This window comes from Leuciscus leuciscus (assembly GCF_965113295.1).
Source record: "Leuciscus leuciscus genome assembly, chromosome: 9".
In the NCBI taxonomy this organism is placed as follows: Eukaryota; Metazoa; Chordata; class Actinopteri; order Cypriniformes; family Leuciscidae; genus Leuciscus; species Leuciscus leuciscus.
The window spans coordinates 44,029,903-44,050,366 of record NC_138733.1 but is presented as its reverse complement, the minus strand read 5'-3'; the positions used below and the strand labels follow the sequence as shown (position 1 = coordinate 44,050,366).

The 20,464-nt window shown below is 42.6% G+C and overlaps 2 protein-coding genes across 2 annotated transcripts in view; one reads left to right on the top strand and one right to left on the bottom strand.

The window, feature by feature from the left end:
- The window catches only part of aadac (arylacetamide deacetylase), a 49,540-nt gene that overhangs the window by 17,281 nt on the left and 11,795 nt on the right, over positions 1 to 20,464 (top strand). The window contains exons 2-3 of the mRNA XM_082179186.1: positions 6,559 to 6,787; positions 10,650 to 10,719. Of these exons, the coding sequence (XP_082035312.1) occupies positions 6,559 to 6,787; positions 10,650 to 10,719 (299 nt within the window). The remainder of the gene's footprint in view (positions 1 to 6,558; positions 6,788 to 10,649; positions 10,720 to 20,464) is intronic.
- On the bottom strand, positions 11,698 to 20,083 carry LOC309505722 (uncharacterized protein). The gene is made up of 2 exons (XM_082179187.1): positions 16,074 to 20,083; positions 11,698 to 13,478 (listed from the first exon to the last, which is right to left on the bottom strand). Exons 1-2 carry the CDS (start codon positions 16,136 to 16,138, stop codon positions 12,374 to 12,376), a joined length of 1,170 nt encoding a protein of 389 aa, XP_082035313.1. The 5' UTR covers positions 16,139 to 20,083; the 3' UTR covers positions 11,698 to 12,373.

Genomic DNA, 20,464 nt, shown 5'->3' with positions numbered 1-20,464 from the left:
CTGCACGAACCTATGGCGAGGCGGCTCAGACGCGTGAACCAATCGGGCCACTTCGCGCCCTGGAGCGTCAGATAGCTGTATAAGCACTTATTCTAGCCAAGGAATTCAGGTTTAATCGACAGAAGCACAGTGGGTTACGCAATACTCGTTCCTTGATGTACTTGGATAAAATTGTATGAAGAAAAAAGTTTTTTTTTTCTTTAAAAATGTAATTAAATAGAAGTATAGTTGTTCAGTTTAAATTGCACTTGAGTAAAGTACAAATCCCCCAAAATAATATGTAAATATAGTAATCAAGTAAAATGACTCAAGTAATTTACACCCCTGCTAGGAGGAGTTGGACATTTTAGGTCTCAGACGAAGAATAAAAATACATTTAAATACAACATCAGTTGTTTTTTTCAAGTCTACAAAATAGAGTGAATGCATCACTGTTGTGACTTTGGCACCACTTTAATTTCACTTAAAGTCACTGTGCAGTTCGTATTTTTTGGAATATTGCAGTGTTTATTATAAATGATTTGTCCATGCACATCTTTTTTAATTCATGTGATTTCATCTTAAAGAAAACACATTACGGACATTACGGCACAGACATCATCACACGTGCTTATAAGAATTACACAAATCAACACAATAAAACATTTTGTGATCATGAGAAATGAAAGGTTCCTTACAACAGACTCAAGGATGATATGCTTTCATAGCCTTTGTGTTCAAACGATTTGACATTTTCTTAAAGGAAGTAAAAAAGGACTTTATATCAGAGGAGAACATACTAAAATTGTGATTATAGTGAATGTTTGAAAATTAAGATGAAAATTGAATATAAGTAATACTGTAGTAAAAGAGTTCACACAGTTGGTGTTCAACCAGAATAATACTTTATTTCAGTTTATTCTCTCTATTGCCTAATCTGCCATAGCTCATTTAGAACTGCTAGCAGATCAATTCAACTGAAACATTGTAGTTGAACGAATTCATAATCCCAATACTGATTTTACATTACCAATGTAGGCTTCTACCATTGTATCCAATTAAAGCAAAGTAGGCTAAACGTTAACAATGTGTGCCCAGTTTTTCTATAATTTAGAAAGGCTATGCATGTCAAGGTTCTGCGTCAATACTTTGTGTTATTTTAATTTGTTAGTAGGCCTAGATTTATGAACTGAAACATAACAGTGAAACAAATTATACTAAATGATCGTAAAATTAAAACATTGTCAGGACTTGCTAACTGATGTTAGTCGGCAGCATTTGTGTTTCAGCATTAATTAAGAATTATATAGGCTTTTCAGTAGATTGTTATGATTATCATAATTCTCTTTAATAAATAATGAAAACATTTCAACATAAACATTGCAATAGAAAAATGTCACATCTCACTTTGCATGGAAGTAAGACCTTAAGTTCATGCTCATGAAACAGTGCTCAGACGATAGCTGTGTGGTTAGAGCTTCAACATGAGCCTCGCTGTGCTTCAAGCGGTCTTAGTTCCAATCTTCATCATTTTGTTTCTAGTTTAATAGGCTATTTGTCAAAAATAAAAACTTCTGAAATGTTCATTTATTGATTCAAAACACTTTTCAGAGCTTTGTTATTCAATGTCTGACATTTTTATTAATAGACGTTTAGACGATAACATTGAAGCCTACATGCTGTTAACCGGTGTTGGCCGACAGCGTTTGTTTTACCGTTCTTGATGCTTAAATTGGTAACAGTTTATTAAAGTCAAGCGTTTTGTTTAATTAATAATGGCACATTACAACATACATTTGCTACATTCCAGTAGAGCCTCTGTTGCGCTGCACAGACCACAAAACTCGAAGGTGCTGTTGAAGCACCAGAAAATAATGATGAAGCTCGTCTTTAATCTGCTAAATTATTGTTTTGTGAATCATTCATGAAATTGAGACGATTGACAGTGATACTCGGCCATAGCAACGAAAGAAAATTTTCAAAACCGATCCATACATTGAACAAAATGAAAATAGTGCAACAGAAATTAAGATCAGGCATTTTTCTTTGCTTCTCTCTCTCGCGCTGGATCTCTTTTTAGCAAGTTTCTTTAGTCTCCCTCACTGCGCGCGCCGGGTCTCTGTTGAAATTAAATGTTTCAGGGTAGAAACACATCATGGTAAATGGACTGCATTTATATAGCGCTTTCATAGACCTATGGCCACCAAAGCGCTTTACATAGCCTCACATTCACCCATCCACTCACTCATTCATACACTGACGGCGGTGTCAGCCATGCAAGGCGCCATCCAGCTCGTCGGGAGCAGCTGGGGTTAGGTGTCTTGCTCATGGACACCTCGACACTTGGTCAGGTCATACATTTAATAATACTGTATTTGTTGCTGCGTGTCATCAACACCATATACAAAAAACAACTATAACAAATTATTTAGCCTTGTTGCTTCAAAGAAAAAGAACCCATGTTGAATTCACCTTACAATAAAACGAGGTTGATGGCGAATTACAGCGCTCTGTATCTGCTGCTCACTCGCATTCGTTTAGTTGGCATGAACGAGTTTCATCAACAGTTCATGTTTAGATAATGCCAGATTGTTGACAATCATACAATGTGCTCAAACATTCTAAAACTCTACAAAACCAGTTGAAACAACTGGATTGAACACTTCAATAAAACATTTTTTTAATGAAAAACCTTTAAATACATTAGCTATACAATATTTATAATTTAATTAAAATAGGGCCTATTTGTATAGCCTGACAAGCCAGACCCACATCAAGATGGTGTTTAGGTGTTTAACCCACATCAAGATTTTGGGTCTGGGAACACACCATTGGCAGAGCTCAATCCGAGGGGCGGGATAAACGGTTGTCTTTCAAACTCCCTCTGCACGCAATAGGACAGCGCTACAACCAATCAGAGCAACCAAGAAGGTGACAAAGTCAGAGAGATTAAACTTTTGCCGTATCCAGTCGGCAAAACTCTGAACACATCTTCCTTTTTTAAGAATGACTTCAGTGCCGTTCTTTGTTCTTTTCTCAAAGAAAAGCTTAACTCCAAGTCCGCCAGAGTCGCGACCAAAGCCGACTGGAAAGACCGCTGTTCTCCAGCAGCAGCTCTTCTCTGTTTTCAAGTCGCAGGGAATTCATGCGGAACCGCCACAACTCTGCCGTCATTATGTTAAGCCCGCCCACCGACTCTATACACCATGTGATTGGCCTGACTATAGTTTGGTTTTTCCAGCTCGCAAGCCAACAGAGAGTTGCTAGACGATCCTGGCTGCAAAGTACATGCGCGAGGTAAAAGTGCGCAAGCAGACCAACTACGGGACAAGCCGGATTCACCATATCTTGTTTGTGTGCTGTGTACGTGCGTCTCTGTGTGTAATAAGCAGAGTGTATGCGCATTGTGGACCCGCCTATAGGCACACATTACTATCGCGCTCATTAAATAACAAAAAAATACTGCGCCATTGACTTTAGACCAGGTTTCAGTCGGTCAATGGCTCAGTCTATTTCAGTTCCTCAAAATAGCAACACGCCAACAATGCGCCTGAACACACTCCTCGTTTTCAGACCAGCAACCCATGGGTGAACAAATGAGCGCAAATGCATTTGCTATTTAAACAACGTGGCGCAGGATGTTAAAATTACTGAAAGTACCAAACAACACTTGCATGGCGCTTGGTGCTGCATTGCGCCGGGTGTAAGATAGGGCCCTTATTGTGTTAACACGATAAAGCCACTGAACTGCCCCTCCAAACCCATCTTTTCATCTTTCCGTCGGGTTGGATCTTTGGATCCTTAAAACCAGGGTGCGATTTGTGAATAAAGCAGAGGGCGGTTATTTTTATTTATTCAAATAAATATCGAACCACAGTGGGTATTTTGTTCTGCTTTTAAACTAAATAACATTTATAGAATAATTATGAACTTAAATGAAACAATCTCGCAACATTTCGACAAAGAAATTATTTGATCTGTTTTTACATTTGAATTCAGGGTGATTTTTACGTTTAATTAGAGCGAGATTTTCACTCTTGCATTGTCCTTTCCTCATTGAGACGCGCTCACACACATGATAAACATGTTCGAGTAGATCCTCTGTACCTCTCAGTTTCATATGGATTACATAATCAGATAACGTTCTTTAAATATTTGAACATTTAAAGCTTTAGACATATTTCTTATTGTGACTGAGCTGAGGCAAGTGGCTTTCGGTTCATTTTTGTGACACGCAGTTCCCGGAGACAGAGACCACAGAAAACGTTTTGTCTTTAGCCTATTGTGAGTCTACATGAATAGAAGTTTACAGTTTTGAATGATGTAGCCTACTCTTATCTTTAAGACCAAAAAATGGTGGAGTATATTAAGTTGTTTTAGCAGTTATGAGAAAAATAAATCCAAATGAACGCGCCGCCGCGTCTGACGAACACTAATTCAACATGCCAGCATAAAATAATAAAATTAAAATAATTCAGCAGAAGCAGGGATATTTAGACCAGAAGGAAATCCCCGCAATATATGAAAAAAAAACAATATATTGTTGTCATCTCTATTTTTAACTTTTGATTCTATTTTTCTGTTCTAAAAGTTTGTTCAATTCTGTTTTGTTTGTTTGTTTGTTTTACATATTTAATCGGTCTCATTTTTGTTGAAATAATGAAAAAAAGTTTTTTTTTTACAAGACCTTGTGCTGTGTTTTAAAAAAAAATAAACAGATAGCCTACAAACAGAGATATATTATAGTTCACTGTTCGTTCAAATAATTGTATGTATTGTTTGTTTAAACAACATTAACCAGATTTTCTTTCTTTCTTTAATAATAAAATTATTACTTTATAACATGCAGTTTCAACCCCAGTTTACTTTTTTCATGTTTGTTATAGGCCTATTTGCAAATGACCATAATTGTAGTATTTCATCCTTACTGTTAATTGACATTAGCCCCACTTATGTTTCAAAATGCGGCAATTGCAACTGTTTTGCAATATGTCCCTTTGCGCCACCTGGCGTTCATTTAGCGAATTTCGGCATTCTGGTTGACAACCAATTGTATGTTAGGGCACGTAGTCTTTCTATATGAAGTGACATCGCCAACTTGTCTGGCCTGCATAATACAGTGTTATTCGTCGTTTTCACAGATCCGTGTAAATGGGGATCATTTTGATAACGTCATCTGTACAAAGAGAAAACTTTTCCATTTTTAGCACATCGTTGTCGTGTAAACGTACTCTAAAGCCTGGAACACACCAAGCCGACGGTCGGCCGTCGGGCAGTTTCCGTGCGTCGGCCGACTAAATCTTCTCAGTGTGTTCCGCACTGTCGGCTGAAATTGGTCCTCGTCGGCTTTGTAACGGCAGATTCGACATGTTGAATCGGCGTCGGGCCATCTGTGAAAGAGGGAACTCTGATTGGCTGTTCAGCTTAGTGACCGAGTCAGTGCACGAGAATAATAGCAAAATAGCGAGCAAAGTCAAACGGTACAGATAGAAGGCTGTTCTAATGATATGTCATCTTATCTGAGTGTTCCTTGGCGAATATTTCAATATTAACACGAGAGGAGTGGAATAAAGACAGTGTTTAGCAGGACTGATATTCAAAACGGTAAGCACGCACTGCTTTGTTTACGGTTTGTGTAACTGCAGCCGGCAGCGCCGGTTTCCCTTTTTTGAATTACGAATATAGACGAATATATCTGCAGAAATAGACAGCTGTCTCATTTACACGCAGGCGCAGAACGCGCATTCTAGCTGACAGTCGGCTGTAGTTCTCTCGGTGTGTTCAAGTGCAGCTTTTTACCCCGACGCGAGGCGACAACACAGTCGGCTTTCATCAGCGCTAGTTCGTCTGCGTCGGCTTGGTGTGTTCCAGGCTTTAGGGTGATCCACAACCATTGGAGTCCCAACATGGTTTATAATACTAACCTGCAAAATATCAAAAGCTATTACTTTAAAGAGATTTTAAGTTGACATAAAATGGAAGTTGCGATAGTCTTCTCTTCCCTATTGAGTGAAACGCTTCTGAAACAAGAAAAAATGTAGGGTGGAATCTGATTTTATCCATAAAGAATTGGTTGGATGGTTGTGGTTTGCTATTGGTGGATCTCATGTGAGTGACAGGTTGCCCCGCCCACATCATCAGAGAAGAGATGCCGCTGCACAAGAAAAGGGATGTTATTTTGATTAAAGACTATGAAGACAAATTAATTAAAAATAAATAAATGATGTGCATGGATACATCATTAATAATAATAATTCTACAATATTTCATAAAAAATGGTGACTTTAAGACTTGACTTGGACTAGTGACAAGAGATTTGACTCAAACTCTGCATCAAAGACTTCTGTGAACATGCTGGAGTAACATCATGTAACATTACGTGGCTAAACAAAGGGCTGTTGTGCATTGAACCAAAGGTTTAGGTGTTCTGGCTATTAGTGAGATGATCTCAGCTGATCAACCATGCGTCTGACTTGCACATAGCCTTTGTGGGAAAATACAGCCATGCATCATGTGGCAAGCTATTAATAACCCAAACACTGCCGTTTCAATGCATTTTAATTTTTTCTGTCTTCACAGGCAGAACTTAGTGAGCAGGTGGGACTTCTGGACTTTTGGAGAGTTATGATGTTCATCACCTTTGCAGAGCGAGTAGTAACTGTGTCAGATGAGAGGGTGCAAGTGGCAGATGAGATTTTTGATGGTGTAGAGGTGATTGTGTATCAGCCTACCCAGCAAGAAGAAACTGGAGAGCTGAGAAGAGCCATCATTTACCTGCATGGAGGTGGATGGTGTCTTGGCAGCTCCCGTGAGTATTAACCACACACTCCTGTATAACGGAATGTTCTGGCTTTCATATCTTAAGAGTAAGGTAAATGTATTTCTATTCAAGTGATTTAAGTACTCAGGGATTAAAGTTCTCCTGTTGCTGCGACAAATTTTTGGCTTGTATGAGATCAGCGCAGATCAGGGTTAGAAATTAACAGGGGCTTGGGGCAATAATTCCAATGCCCCCTAAATTCAGGATGCAAAAAAATGATGACTGTCGAGACTGGAGTGAAATGCGAAAATATATGAAAAGTGTTGATTACAGCATTCACATTTAGATCATGTTGCATCAACCATTAGAAGGTATGCTCATCACGCTCACTGACTGAATTCTGCACCAGAGTTTCCGCTAGAAAAAAATGGTGCCGGTCAAAGTGACCGGCAGAGATTTCGTTTTCCGGACATTTTGATGATATGCCGGTCAAATATTGCCTCTTAATTAGTCAAGTTGAGGAAAACTGGAGGCAGGCTATATGTAACTTAAAAAAATGACATAATCAGGCCGTATAGAATGCAACATGTTTATTAGCCTAACTTTCAAATAGACGGAAAAAAAACATGAACGTCCGATTGGCGTCAATCAACGCCAATTGTTTTTACTATGGTTTCACATTCATAGTTTAACAAACCAATCCTCCTTCCCAACATAAAATATCTGAATATCTCGCGGTGTAAATAGCCGCATTTCCATTACAGATTTGCGCAAATGTTTTGCGCTATTATCTAAATATCGATAAAAAAAACTATTGCGAAATGACAGCGTTTCCATTAACCGATGTTGCGACTAAACGTCCTTTTTTCTCTCACGATAAGTAGGAATTTAAAAAATCACGGCAACAGACGTTGGTTTATATAATATCACAGCCACCACATTAGACATTATTATTATGATTAATGGAAGGAGACGTGGCGTGTTATCCAAGCATTAATGGCAGGGAAAGACCCTTATACTGCGAACGACACATAGAGTTTCTGGGTGTTTCGCCCTCATTTCTGCTCCGAGGTTTTGATTGTGGCATTTATTTGAGATTTAGAATCCAGTATTCCTATAGGCTAATTATTGTTTCTTTTATGAATTTAATAAAGAACTCTGTCTCGTATTCTGTCCAAACGATCCATGTAGGCTACTTTTGTCCATTCGTTTTTCCTTTTTTAACCCGTAATTGAAAAACGAAAAATTAACGGTTGTTGTCTTTTTAAAACGCAAAGATGAACACCAAAATTTTAATTTGAACTGGCTACACAAACTGCTGCGCAAAAAAAGTAAATACCGACGCATTTTCTGATTTTTGTTTATGACTTTTTGCCCCTTTATTAAACATTTAAAATATTCACAAATTAATATGAAAAACATGTCGATTTTACTGGTTTTCAAAGGCCAAATTAGAACCTGGAATTGATGTTTTTTTCCCGCAGTGCTGAATGAGAAGAGCCATTAATATTATGAATAAACTATTGTTTTCTAAGTGTCGGCTAAAATCACATCTCCATCTCCGCTGTTAAGCAGATGCGCTTTTAGAGAGAAATGCACCTTTCATATGGATTAGGTACATAATCAGAAGGTATTAGCTTTCGATTCGAATTTGTTCGTTTTAAAGTGGACATTTCAAGCTTTAGCCTACATAGGCTATATTTTGTTTCAGTTCTCGCGCTCCAGTTTATGGAGATCAGCATGAAAGTGCGTCTGATTGTTTTATTTTATTTTACAAAAGCACAACGTTTTCTTGTTATTGTGAGTTTACACAAATAAAAGTAGTTGAGAATAATGTATTATTATTTTCTGTATGACCAGAAATGATAAGAGTATTTTAAGTTGTTTCCACTGTTAATAGGAAAATGCAAGTGGTCACGCCCGCGCCTCCGTGCCATGCAGTGCGCGCTCCACACTCAGCTTTGTTCCTTTTTTGCATAAAAGCGTCTTCTAAATATAGCTTATTAAATGTTATAATATAATAAAATAATATAAAATAATTATTATTTGCGTAGCTATACATGGACCTCAAACACACCGCGTCTTCTAAGTCAGGTGACTGCAAATGCGCAAAAACTGTTTCCATTGCAGTTTTGCGAAATATTCCTTTTTCGAATTGCCTGAAAAACCACCTCATGCGAGCATAAAAACGTTCTTGCGATAAACGGGAGTTTTTGCGAAATTAACGTGTTTCCATTGTGCGTATTTTTAATTCGCAATTTCAATTTGCGCAATTTGAAGGGTAGCCTAATGGAAACGCGGCTAGTGTCTCTCCACAACTTGCAATGCGCATATAAGCCGCGTAACCTTGTTCTCCGCAAGGCGACTTCGCTGCTTCGTCTTGATCCGATTCTGCTTTTTCTCCGGTGGTGGTGGAGCTGTCTGGACATCTGAGGCTTCAGGCGTTCCTGATTCACCATCGTCCGTCGCGTCTGGCCTCTGAAAAAGTCTGCCTGGGCCTGGCCATATTTGAAACGTTTCACTCATTCGTTCGTTGTTTAGGTCTATATTACAGCCGTTTTAGGCGTGCGCTTTATTTGAAATGCAGCATGCGATGTTGTTTAATAACTTTCAAACGGTAGAGCCTGTTCCTGTATAACATAGCCAAAGGTTGGTGTATTTTTGTTTTATACATTTTAGGCTTATTCTCAAATTCAGATTGTGTTAGGGGGGCGGGATTATTAGGTAATTTTAATCGGACAATTTGACCGGAGAGATTTAATTTTGTCGGACATTTCATTTTTTTTTCGGCCAATGTCCGGCAATTACCGGACAACGGAAACCCTGTTCTGCACTCTCGCAAATTCAATTATTATAATCAACAAAGTCCGGTATGATGTACATGATTCATTTAGCAGTGTAGACAGCTTCAGGGTGTCACGTAATGTAAATAATAGAAACTCTCACGTCAAGGAATACTTCAAGTAGACAGGCTTTAATATCAAATACTCAAGATAAACGCAGGGGAAAAACCTTATATACATTGACGAGAACACAGGGACTAAATACATGGAGCTAACAAAGAAGCTTGATAAAATAATTAATGAACACAGGTAGAGACAAATTAACAACAGGGGAACTAGGGCAGAACTAGGGGGCTGTTTACACGACACTGTTTTCAACTATATATGTAACACATTTTAAGCGTTTTGGCCGTTCGTTTACATGACGATGTAGTGTTTTGGGTGCCTGAAAACGCAAACCTTTGAAAACGGGTTTCAAAGTGCCAGTTTTTGAAAACGGTCTCCATGTAAACAACAAAAACGCGAAACTCTAAAGACGATGACGTCATACACATGCGTTCAGTTTATAGTGTTACATCGCCATCTAATGGCCTGGCAGCAGAATACAGGATTTTTTGTTGTTTTCGTGGATCTGTGTGAATGGGGACCGTTTTGACAATGTCTGTACGCATTTTTAAGCATATCGTTGTCATGTAAACGTACCCTAAACTGCTTAAGTGATGAGAATGTTCTCTTCTCTTCATTATACAATTTATTTCCAGTTTGAATGACTTTTGATTTTCATGCTGCTAAGATAACCAATGTGAAATGTTGCTTTTGTAATGCGTAAAAACAAACTAAATGTTGATTATTTGTATAACTAAGAAAGTGTCAAATATTGCAATATCAGTTTTATTTCATAGATTAAAAACCGCTTCAAAACTGTACAACCTGTAGATAAGCTGTTCTAAAACATCTTCTATTAAAATGCTATTGGTCTCAAGTATTAAAATAAAGTGATGGATAAAGGAATATGACCTAGCCTGGAAAAGGTTAACATCCAGAGGATATTTGCTTTGATCCCTGAGTACTTCTTCACCGGCTAAATTAAATAAAAGTCAAAAAGATTTTTGTCTTTCTCACCATAGGTATGGGCCCGTATGATCTCCTAGCCAGGCACATGGTTACAGAACTCAACGCAGTTATTGTATCTGTAGAGTAAGTATCTAATGTTGTTTATTACAGCCACTAAATCGTCAACTCAATAAAATCATCTGTAACCCGGTTTGTAATAAAATAGTAATATTTCATAACAGAATTCCCTTCAATTTCTTTTAAGCAGGTCCTTTTTTTAGTAGCTTTATCAGAATTAATACTAAACATAAATATGCATAAAATGTGATGGGCAACAAATGGTTATTTTCAGCAACATCAGTTGAAACCATCATGTATTCTTCTCAACAGTGATGGGAAGCCCAATACTTTTCCGCAAGCTGGTTCTTTCGGATCGGATACCTGTTATATTTCCAATACCTATAATTTGTTATACTTTATGCTTTTATGAAACCCTCGGCAGATAGTTCTCAGCATGTCAGACATGCCCTAAAGATTTTTCTTTTACAAGGAAGGGAGGAAGGTTGTAAAGGCCGGGACTTCACTTGTTATAGACCATAGAAGCTTGGGTATCTTCTACTATTGGCAGATATCAGCTTAGAGAGTGGCACCACTATCTTCTACTATTGGCAGATATCAGCTTAGAGAGTGGCACCACTATAGTCTATATCAGTGTTTCTCAACGTACTCGGTTACTAACGTAACCTCGGTTCTCTCTAGAAGAGGGAACGAGTACTTGCGTAAGATATCTTACGCTAGGGGAAAACCTCTTTTCCTCGAGATATTGAAGCCAAAAATTATCCTTAATTTTGCAATAATGTAAAACGCATTGCAGCAGCATGCAGACATGGGCGAGACAGCTCGCGCGCCCATTGGCTGCTCTGCGGCAACTGCACCAGCCTATCGATAGAGGCTCCTCATGACGTCAGAACCAATGAGGGCGCTTCGCGCCCATTACGTCATGTCCCGCCGAAATCGGGTGGGGCTAGGGCTATAAATACGGCCCAGAGAGGCTGGTTTGGTCAGTTTTTCATCGCTGAAGCGAATCAGAACATGACGCATGCAATGCAAGATACGCAAGTACTCGTTCCCTCTTCTAGAGAGAACCGAGGTTACGTTAGTAACCGAGTACGTTCTCTTACGAGAGGTCTCTCGTACTTGCGTAAGATATCTTACGCTAGGGGAACACAATGTAAAACGCCGTGCGTGCTTGAGACATAACACTAAAGTCCCAAGGGCAGGTGCCCGGGGCTCATACAGTGCCTAATCACAAGGGACTCACAGAGAATCCGGGAAGAGGGGCTAGAATAGCATCATTCCTGTAATATGGAGCTCTGATAAGAGCATGTTATATCAAGTGTTCCACACAGCCAGGGCGAACTCGGCCTGGACTGGTAAATATGGGGGACTTACGCACTGCCCACAGAAGTATACAGACGATCAGTGATCGACGCTCTAGCAGTTTCAGCATCCTGAGCCGATAGCATCGGGCGGGCAATACTGAAAAATTAAACCGAGAGCAACCTAGCTTGCAAAGCGGGAACCTCGAGGTTATAAAACCTTATAAATGTAGACGGGGAGGCCCAGCCTGCCGCCATACAGAAATCTTGCAAGGCAATCCCACTGGACCAAGCCCACGACGAGGCCATGCCTCTTGTGGAGTGCGCTTTGACACCTATCGGGCATTGCAGGCCCTTGGATGTGTAAGCTAGCGCTATAGCATCAACTATCCATCTGGATAGACTCTGTTTTGACGCAGCTAGTCCCTTAGAACGTCCGCTGAACAAAACAAAGAGCTGCTCCGTCTGTCTGAAAAACAGATGAGCGAGACACATAGGCTCTTAACGCCCTGACCGGGCAAAAGGAAGCCTGCGTCCCCTTCCTCTTCAGATACCGGCAGGGCCGACAGGGAGATAACCTGTGCCCTAAACGGTGTATTGAGGGATTTAGGAACATATCCGTGCTTTGGTTTGAGTATGACTCTCGAGTCATTCGGCCCAAACTCCATACACGTCGCGCTCACTGAGAGCGCTTGCAAATCCCCTATGCGCTTCACTGAAGCGAGAGCCAAAAGAAACACTGTTTTGAAAAACAAGAGTTTCAGGTCTATTGACTGTATTGGCTCGAATGGGGCACCTTTCATGGCTTCCAGAACCGTGGAAAGGTCCCAAACGGGAACTGAGGGTGGTCTGGGAGGGTTCAGCCTCTTAGCTCCTCTAAGGAAGCGAATGACCAGATCGTTCCTTCCTAATGACTGGCCAAGCGGTGGTTCAGCGAACGCTGCTATGGCCGCCACATAAACTTTGAGCGTGGATGGGGTTCTGCCCTTATCCAGAAGCTCTTGTAAAAAGGAGAGAACCTCCGGCACCCCACAGCGTGAGGGTGAAGTGCCACTCGCTGTACACCAGCTAGTGAACACAGACCATTTTGAGGAATAGCGCTGTCTCATAGATGGAGCTCTAGCCTGTGTGATCGTGTTTAACACTCCCGCTGGGAGGTTAACGGGTACCCGTTGATGGCCCACACATGTAGGGACCAAAGCTCCGGGCGAGGATGCCAGATCGAGCCGTTCGCCTGCGAGAGGAGATTCCTCCTCACCGGTATCGGCCACGGGGCGGTACTCGTCAGCTGCATCAGGACTGGAAACCAGACTTGGTTTGTCCCAAAATGGGGCGACGAGTAGCACTGGGCATCTGCTCTCCCTGATTCGCTCTAACACCTGGGGTAGGAGCGTGACAGGGGGAAAGGCGTAGAGCGGGCAGCGGGGCCAGACGTGAGCCAGCGCATCCCTGCTCTTGGAGAAGAATTCCCGACAATGAGCGTTCTCTTGAGACGCAAATAGGTCTATTTCCTCTCTGCCAAATGTCCTCCATAGCATTTTGACTGTCTGTGGATGTATAGACCATTCTCCTGTCGGCAGATTGTTTCTGGACAGTCTGTCTGGTCCCACATTCAGATGGCCGGGCACATGCGCTGCCCTTAGCGAGCGCAGATTGTGCTGAGCCCAGACCAGGAGGCGTTCCGTCAGCCTGTGAAGGATTCTGGATCTGATACCTCCTTAGTGATTTATATAAGCCACCACCGACATGTTGTCCGAACGGACCAAGACGTGGCGTCTTTTTATCTGGGGACAAAAACGCCTCAGCGCGTTGTCGACTGCCATCATTTCCAGGCAGTTTATATGCAGAAGCTTCTCCCGTTCCGACCACTGGCCGAATAACGGTCTGCCCTCGAGCAGCGCTCCCCATCCCGAGGTTGAGGCGTCCGTAGACACCACCTTCACACTCGAGGAAGTCCCCAGGCTTACACCTGACCAGTACCAGTCGGTCACTGTCCAAGGTTTCAGAGCTGCGACGCATGTCTGATCGACCTTGAGGCGCGCGAGACCGGAGGTCCAAGCTCTGCGCGGCGCGCGCGCCTTCAACCAATACTGCAGCGGGCGCATGTGAAGCAGACCCAGCTGAAGCACCAAGGATGCTGAAGCCATGAGACCCAGCATCCTTTGAAACTTTTTGAGCGGGACTAAAGCGCCGTGGCGAAAAGTCTCTGTCATGCGCTGAATACTCAGTCTGCGCTGCGGTGACAGCTGTGCTGTCATAGACAGCGAGTCCAGATCTGTGCCCAGAAAATATATTTTCTGACTGGGAGACAGCGAACTCTTCGCCCAATTGACTGTGAGACCTAAATTCTCGAGGTGATCGAGTAATATGGTCCTGTGTTCTATGAGCTCCGACTGTGATCAAGCTAGAACCAGCCAATCCTCCAAATAATTCAGCACTCGTATGCCTCGGAGCCTGAGGGGTGCGAGCGCTGCATCCATGCACATCGTGAATACGCGAGGTGCCAGGGATTGGCCAAATGGCAGGACTGTGTACTGATATGCCTTGCCCTCGAAGGCGATCTATCGACATGAACCAGTCCCCTTGGCAAATTTGCGAGAGGATTTTCTTGGTCGTGAGCATTCTGAACCGTCGTTTCAGAAGTGCTTTGTTTAGCCGTCTTAGATCGAGAATGGGTCTGAGACCCCCGTCTTTTTTGGGTACCAGAAAATATCTGCTGTACGTGCCCCCTTCGCTCTGAGCTTGTGATAAGGGTTCTATAGCCCCTTTGCTCAGTAACTTCGCTATTTCGGCTCGAAGTAGGTGTGCTACTTCCTTTTTTTACCGTAGTATCGATTCGCGCCGCTTTGCGTTGCGGGCGTCGACCGAACTGTAGCGAATAGCCTCTTTCTATAATGTTCAGCACCCACTCTGATACCCCGGGGAGCTCTGCCCACGCTTTCGCGTGAGTGGCTAGGGGTAGAATGATATCTGGGCTCTGGTCGCGACCTAGTGGCGAGCAGAGAGCAACGGTGTGCTGTAACATGAGCGCCGCGTTTGCAGCGTGTGAGACTGGGTGTGCGCTGATCATTGCGGGCAGCCTGCCCGCGCTCAGTTCTCCTGCAGTGGTGTGCTGAGAGAGAGCGAGCGTGGTGAGCCCCGTGGGGTTTAATATGTCTGTGAGCGAATGAGGGCGCGGGACAACGGGCCCATCCATAATGCTGAGAACACCGTCTGTTTGTGCAGACTGTATGTGTGTTGGTTTCGTTTTTACAGAAACTGTGAGACATGTAGCATGTAGTGTTTGTGGGCACTGGGCACATTTACCACATTTAATGCGCAATCGATCTGGGTCGATTTCATGTGCGCGAGCCCTGTGTGATGGGCTGTGTTTCTGTGTAGGAATGAGCACTGGGCAATGGGCATTTTGTCTACACTCATAACACCATCGGCCGTGGCCGGAACACCCGAAAATACACTCTTATGGGATTTATCTGGGTAGCCGTAAAAGCGGCGTTTGTATGCAGGCAAGCGGGCTGTGTCGCCGACTTGTTTACTGCAGAATACACTGGAACAGTCGCATTTACTGGAACTGAACGAGCGAGAAGTTGCCATAGAAACAGAGAGCATCAACATGCTGGCGTTTGTTTGCAGGCGTGCGTGTATTACAATAGGCTCGTCCACTGCAATATTGACATTTCCAGAGAAATGTGTGAGAATGGAGGTAGATCCAGCTGCAGCTCTCTTTTCTCCTTTCGCCAGTGACGCACGGAAACCATAGAAACGGTGCTTGAGTGCAGGCGAGCGGGTTGTACAATGCGCTCGTTGGCTGCAAAAATACACATCTGCAGTCGCCTTTTCAGGGAACTGACAGAGCGAGCATTGACGGCATAATTTTATCTGCCGGTAGACCCGGGATCGAACACAGGTCTCTCGCATGAAAGCTTGAGAATCTGCCACTGGGCCACAGGGGAAGACACATAAGCATTTAGTTAGCGCGAATATTATCAGAGAGCGTCAGCATGCTGGCATTTGTTTGCAGGCGCGCGTGCATTACAACAGGCTCGCTCACTGCAGTATTGACATTTCCAGTCGCCTGAACTGCAGAGGGGAATGAGAAATGTGTGTGAGAAATAGAATTCGGCCCGGCCGCAGCGGGACATAAACTCTCTTTTCTCCTTTCGCCAGTGACGCACGGGAACCATAGAAACGGTGTTTGGGTGCAGGCGAGCGGGTTGTACAACGCGCTCGTTGGTTGCAAAATGCACGTCTGCAGTCGCCTTTCAGGGAACTGACAGAGCGAAGCATTGGAGGCATAATTTATCTGCCGTTAGACCGGGATTCGAACACCGGTCTCTCGTGTTAAAAACCAAAGATTCCGCCACTGAGCCACAGGGGGGGACTCAAAGGCTTTCAGATGCACGAGCATATAAGAGCGTCAACATGTTTTCCTCGGCGTTTGCTTGCTGCAATATTTATATTTCCAGTCGCCTGATCAGGGAACTGAGAAATGTGTGAGAAAATTCTGATCAGTCCAGCTTCGGCGGGACTATAAACGCCCTTTTCTCCTTTCGCCGGTGAATGACGCGTGAATGGGGCGCAGGGGCGGGGTAGCTTGCTTGTACGTAAAGAAAAACTAACCCCGACCGTCCGCTTCCAGCCTCCCCTGTGAACGGCGCAGTTTGCGCGGCTCGAACAGAGGGAGAGAGAAAGCTAGCCCCGTGACCGTCCGCTCCTGACATCCTCTGTGAACGGCGCGGTTTGCGCGGCTCGAACAGAGGGAGAGCAGGTATCATCCTCCAAGCAGGCAAGGCAAGCGGGCGCACCGGCGAGCTTTGCGGGTGGGGGGCGGGGCGGAGGCGCAGTCTCGGAGAAGGATGCCAGGTGAGTCCGCAGAATCACCATAGGCAGTAACTAGATCGCAGTGAGGGCAGTCGCCGTCAGCGAGCGCGAGAGCTGCGCGTCCTCAGGAAAGGGGGGTCTTGAAAAAGACGCCCGGCTCTTTTAGTGCAATGAGAGTGTGTGTCGCGGCAGCGAACACACACATACACAAAACACAGTAGCAGAGAAAAGGATATGTACGCCGGAAAGCGTCAGCAGGAACGGCGACTGAAGGCGGCGAGTTGTCGACCGGCAGCTTCAGATGCAGACTAATCCCGCTGGGTGCTTGCAATCAGACGGCGCGGCTTCCTCTCAGGATCCAGCGATGCGTGAGCCCGCTGAAGAGATGAAAAACTAACCAAACCAGCCTCTCTGGGCCGTATTTATAGCCCTAGCCCCACCCGATTTCGGCGGGACATGACGTAATGGGCGCGAAGCGCCCTCATTGGTTCTGACGTCATGAGGAGCCTCTATCGATAGGCTGGTGCAGTTGCCGCAGAGCAGCCAATGGGCGCGCGAGCTGTCTCGCCCATGTCTGCATGCTGCTGCAATGCGTTTTACATTATTGCAAAATTAAGGATAATTTTTGGCTTCAATATCTTGAGGAAAAGAGGTTTTCCCCTAGCGTAAGATATCTTACGCAAGTACGAGAGACCTCTCGTAAGAGAACTGGTGGGTCGCAGTGTGCAGTAAAAGAAACAACAACATTGTACTTTGTGTGTTAGTTGGGAAGGATTTGCATGCAGGTACAGTATGATGTTTATTCTATTCATCAGGAGCTTCTGTATGTTTCAGTAACAGTTCTTGTTAGTATTGTGTATTTACCATGGTAACTGTTGTATCCGTAACCCCAAATTGAATTTGAATATATATACAGAGGTCCCAAGCAAATGGTACACTAATCAACATTATGGTGACTTCAAAACAATTGCAGTGGTAAAGAATATATTTATTACAGTGGCATGATCAAAGACAACATTATAACGTGAAATCACAATAAAACAAGAGCAGTAAATTAATGTGATGGCAGAATCATTCTGCTGTTGATTCAAAATAATTTGTCTGAAAATGACCCAGAATGCATTGATTTCACAGTAAATTTCTGACTAATGTAATTTATTGTAAAATAATACTCTTTAATCATGTAAATTCCTGGCAATTGTGTGTAAGATATAATTGAAACAATGTAACTCTACAGTTCCTGTCAGATATATTGGAGTAAATCAGATCTTGTAGCCTATCCACCTTATTTTTCAACACAGAAGTAAACAAATTTCTTGGAATGTGCAAGACCTTGGATTAATTTAGCCATTATTGGTTAATAACAAAAAAAAAAAAAAAAAAAAGTGGAAAAAAAATTGCAGTAAATGCAAATAAAATGATAACAAAAACCAGTATAAAGCAGCATGGCTGACTCTTTCTCTACAGGTAAAATAACTGGAAACGAATGACATTGTCTCTTATAAAAATAAGGTGGATAAATGAAATATCTTTCAAAGTTGTCCATGCCACAGGGGTTGATGATTTCCACTGATGATCACTGATTGTCCACAGCTGTTTCTCATTAGTTTGTTAGCTCTGTATATAAAAGCCTGGTCCACTCACTCACTTTTTGCAATGTCTTGTATGTCTGTTAAGCTGCAATGCTGAGCCTTTGAATATTGTCTCTCCCATATCTTGGTTTTTGGTTCGTTTGCATGTTCTCTGGATTTTCCCTGTTTTTTGCTTGTGCCCTTGACTTTATCCTTGTTTGGATTGTTTATCTGTGATTTGACCTTTGACTGGCTTTTTGGTAGTGATGGCAAAATGAGGCTGCAGTGAACTGTTACTAGTTTTAGTGCAGTGTAGTGCTTATGGGACTGGGGATATGGAGCAAACCGCAACACAGCAGTTTGGGGTAGGTGACCTCTCCACCCTTGGAAAAGATTATTTTGCAAAGAACAGAGGATGCAGGGGAACATAACAATGCCAGTGCCAGCTGGTATAAGTGAGGATACTTAGGCCTGTCACGGTAAATTTTGCTGGACAATAAATTGTCCAAGAAATTATTGTGATAAACGATAATATTGTCGTTCTGAGACCATTTTCATCTAATATAATGACAATGGCATAATAATGCTGGTACACCTTTTCAAAGATCTATAAACTTTTATTTATAAAGAATATTAAACATTGAAAACGGAACACATTTTAAATATCCACAAAAAATGAACAAAACAACCAAAAACAATAAAAGCAATGGACTCTGTCTGTTAACCAAAAAAAATCACTTGAATATATACCAAAAACAATAAATAAAATGGATGTAAACAAAATTGCACTTAAAAAAAAATTTAATATTAGGCTCAGACATAAATAGTGATACATTCCATAACAGGCAAAACTGCCAGTTAGTGTAAACAAATAAAATAAAAAAGCCTCAACAGGCCATCACACCATTTTGCACTGTCCTCCTGTTACTTTGTCGACTAAACTCCCGAGTGATTGTGTACTGTCGGGAAGACGGAGACGCACTTTATTGCGTGTATATGCTACGCACTGAAAATACTTGGTTAGGATTAGGGGTGAGGAGTGCGTGCGTATTACACGCCATAAGGTGCGTATCATATGCACGCAAAAACTATTTTTTGGCGTATAAATGGTACGAGAAATAACATTCGTGGTATAGATACGCATTTTCATGAGATCGGGCTCGACATACCGGCTCGCTCAGGGTTAAGTGGTTCACCACGATCATTCGGTTTGAATCCAAAGTGCTCCCACACCGGCAGCTGTCGCGTTTGGCTTTTAAACCAATTCCATCTTTTTCTTTTTTTTCCCTCCAACTCACAACTAGCGTCTTCTCTCTCTCCCGGCAGTCACCGCAAGCAGTCCCGCCGGCGCTTTCCCATACAAAGACCATGTGACTGACAAGCGCCGCGCGCCGCCTCCCCACACAAAGACCATGCAACTGACAAGAGGGAACTGAGAGTGGTCATCCAGTCTCTTTGGTAGAGAGAGAGAGAGACGAGGAAAACAAACAAGCATGCAAATGGAATTATCGCGGCCAGAAAAATGATCGAGCTCTTTTTTTTTTTTTATCGTGTGATTAATTGATTTATTGACTATCACGACAGGCCTTAAGATACTGATGCTTCTTTTGAGCCCAATATACTAGTGGATCCTCAGATCTTGTGAGATTCACTTTCGATAAATACCGGTCCACTTCAACAGTAGCATCTGCTGTTGCACTTGAGCTCCTTCTACTGTGATCAATCGTGCTATCCAGCAGATGCCAAAGGTCACCTAATAATAGAGGTACAAAGAAAAAAAACTCCATTAACAAAGGTTCACAGTACTAATCACTAATGTGAAAAATCACACAACAAAGAAACATACTACTTCCTGTTTTTGTAGATTGACCTCCTTCTGAAGAGGCTGGCAGCTGAGCTGTGGTTGTATTGGTGGAAGCAGAATGGAGACCAGAACTTCTGATTACAGTTGCGCATTCAGATTTTAATCTCAATGTCGCCTCTTGCAGTGTTCCTTTACTTAAGACTCTAATTGTTTTAACTCTGGGATCCAATACCGTGGGTATGGACATCACACTTAATGATCCTAAATGTACTGCGTTTTCCCTGACCCTCCGGACCAGGCTGTCACCCAGCTGC

Excerpts from the sequence above, each read along its gene's own strand:
- LOC309505722 (XM_082179187.1), bottom strand. The coding sequence starts at position 16,138 with ATGGTTCCCGTGCGTCACTGGCGAAAGGAGAAAAGAGAGTTTATGTCC. Across the intron at positions 13,479-16,073 it reads TCCCGCTGCGGCCGGGCCGA|ATTTGGCAGAGAGGAAATAG; the intron begins ATTCTATTTCTC and ends GCTATGGAGGAC.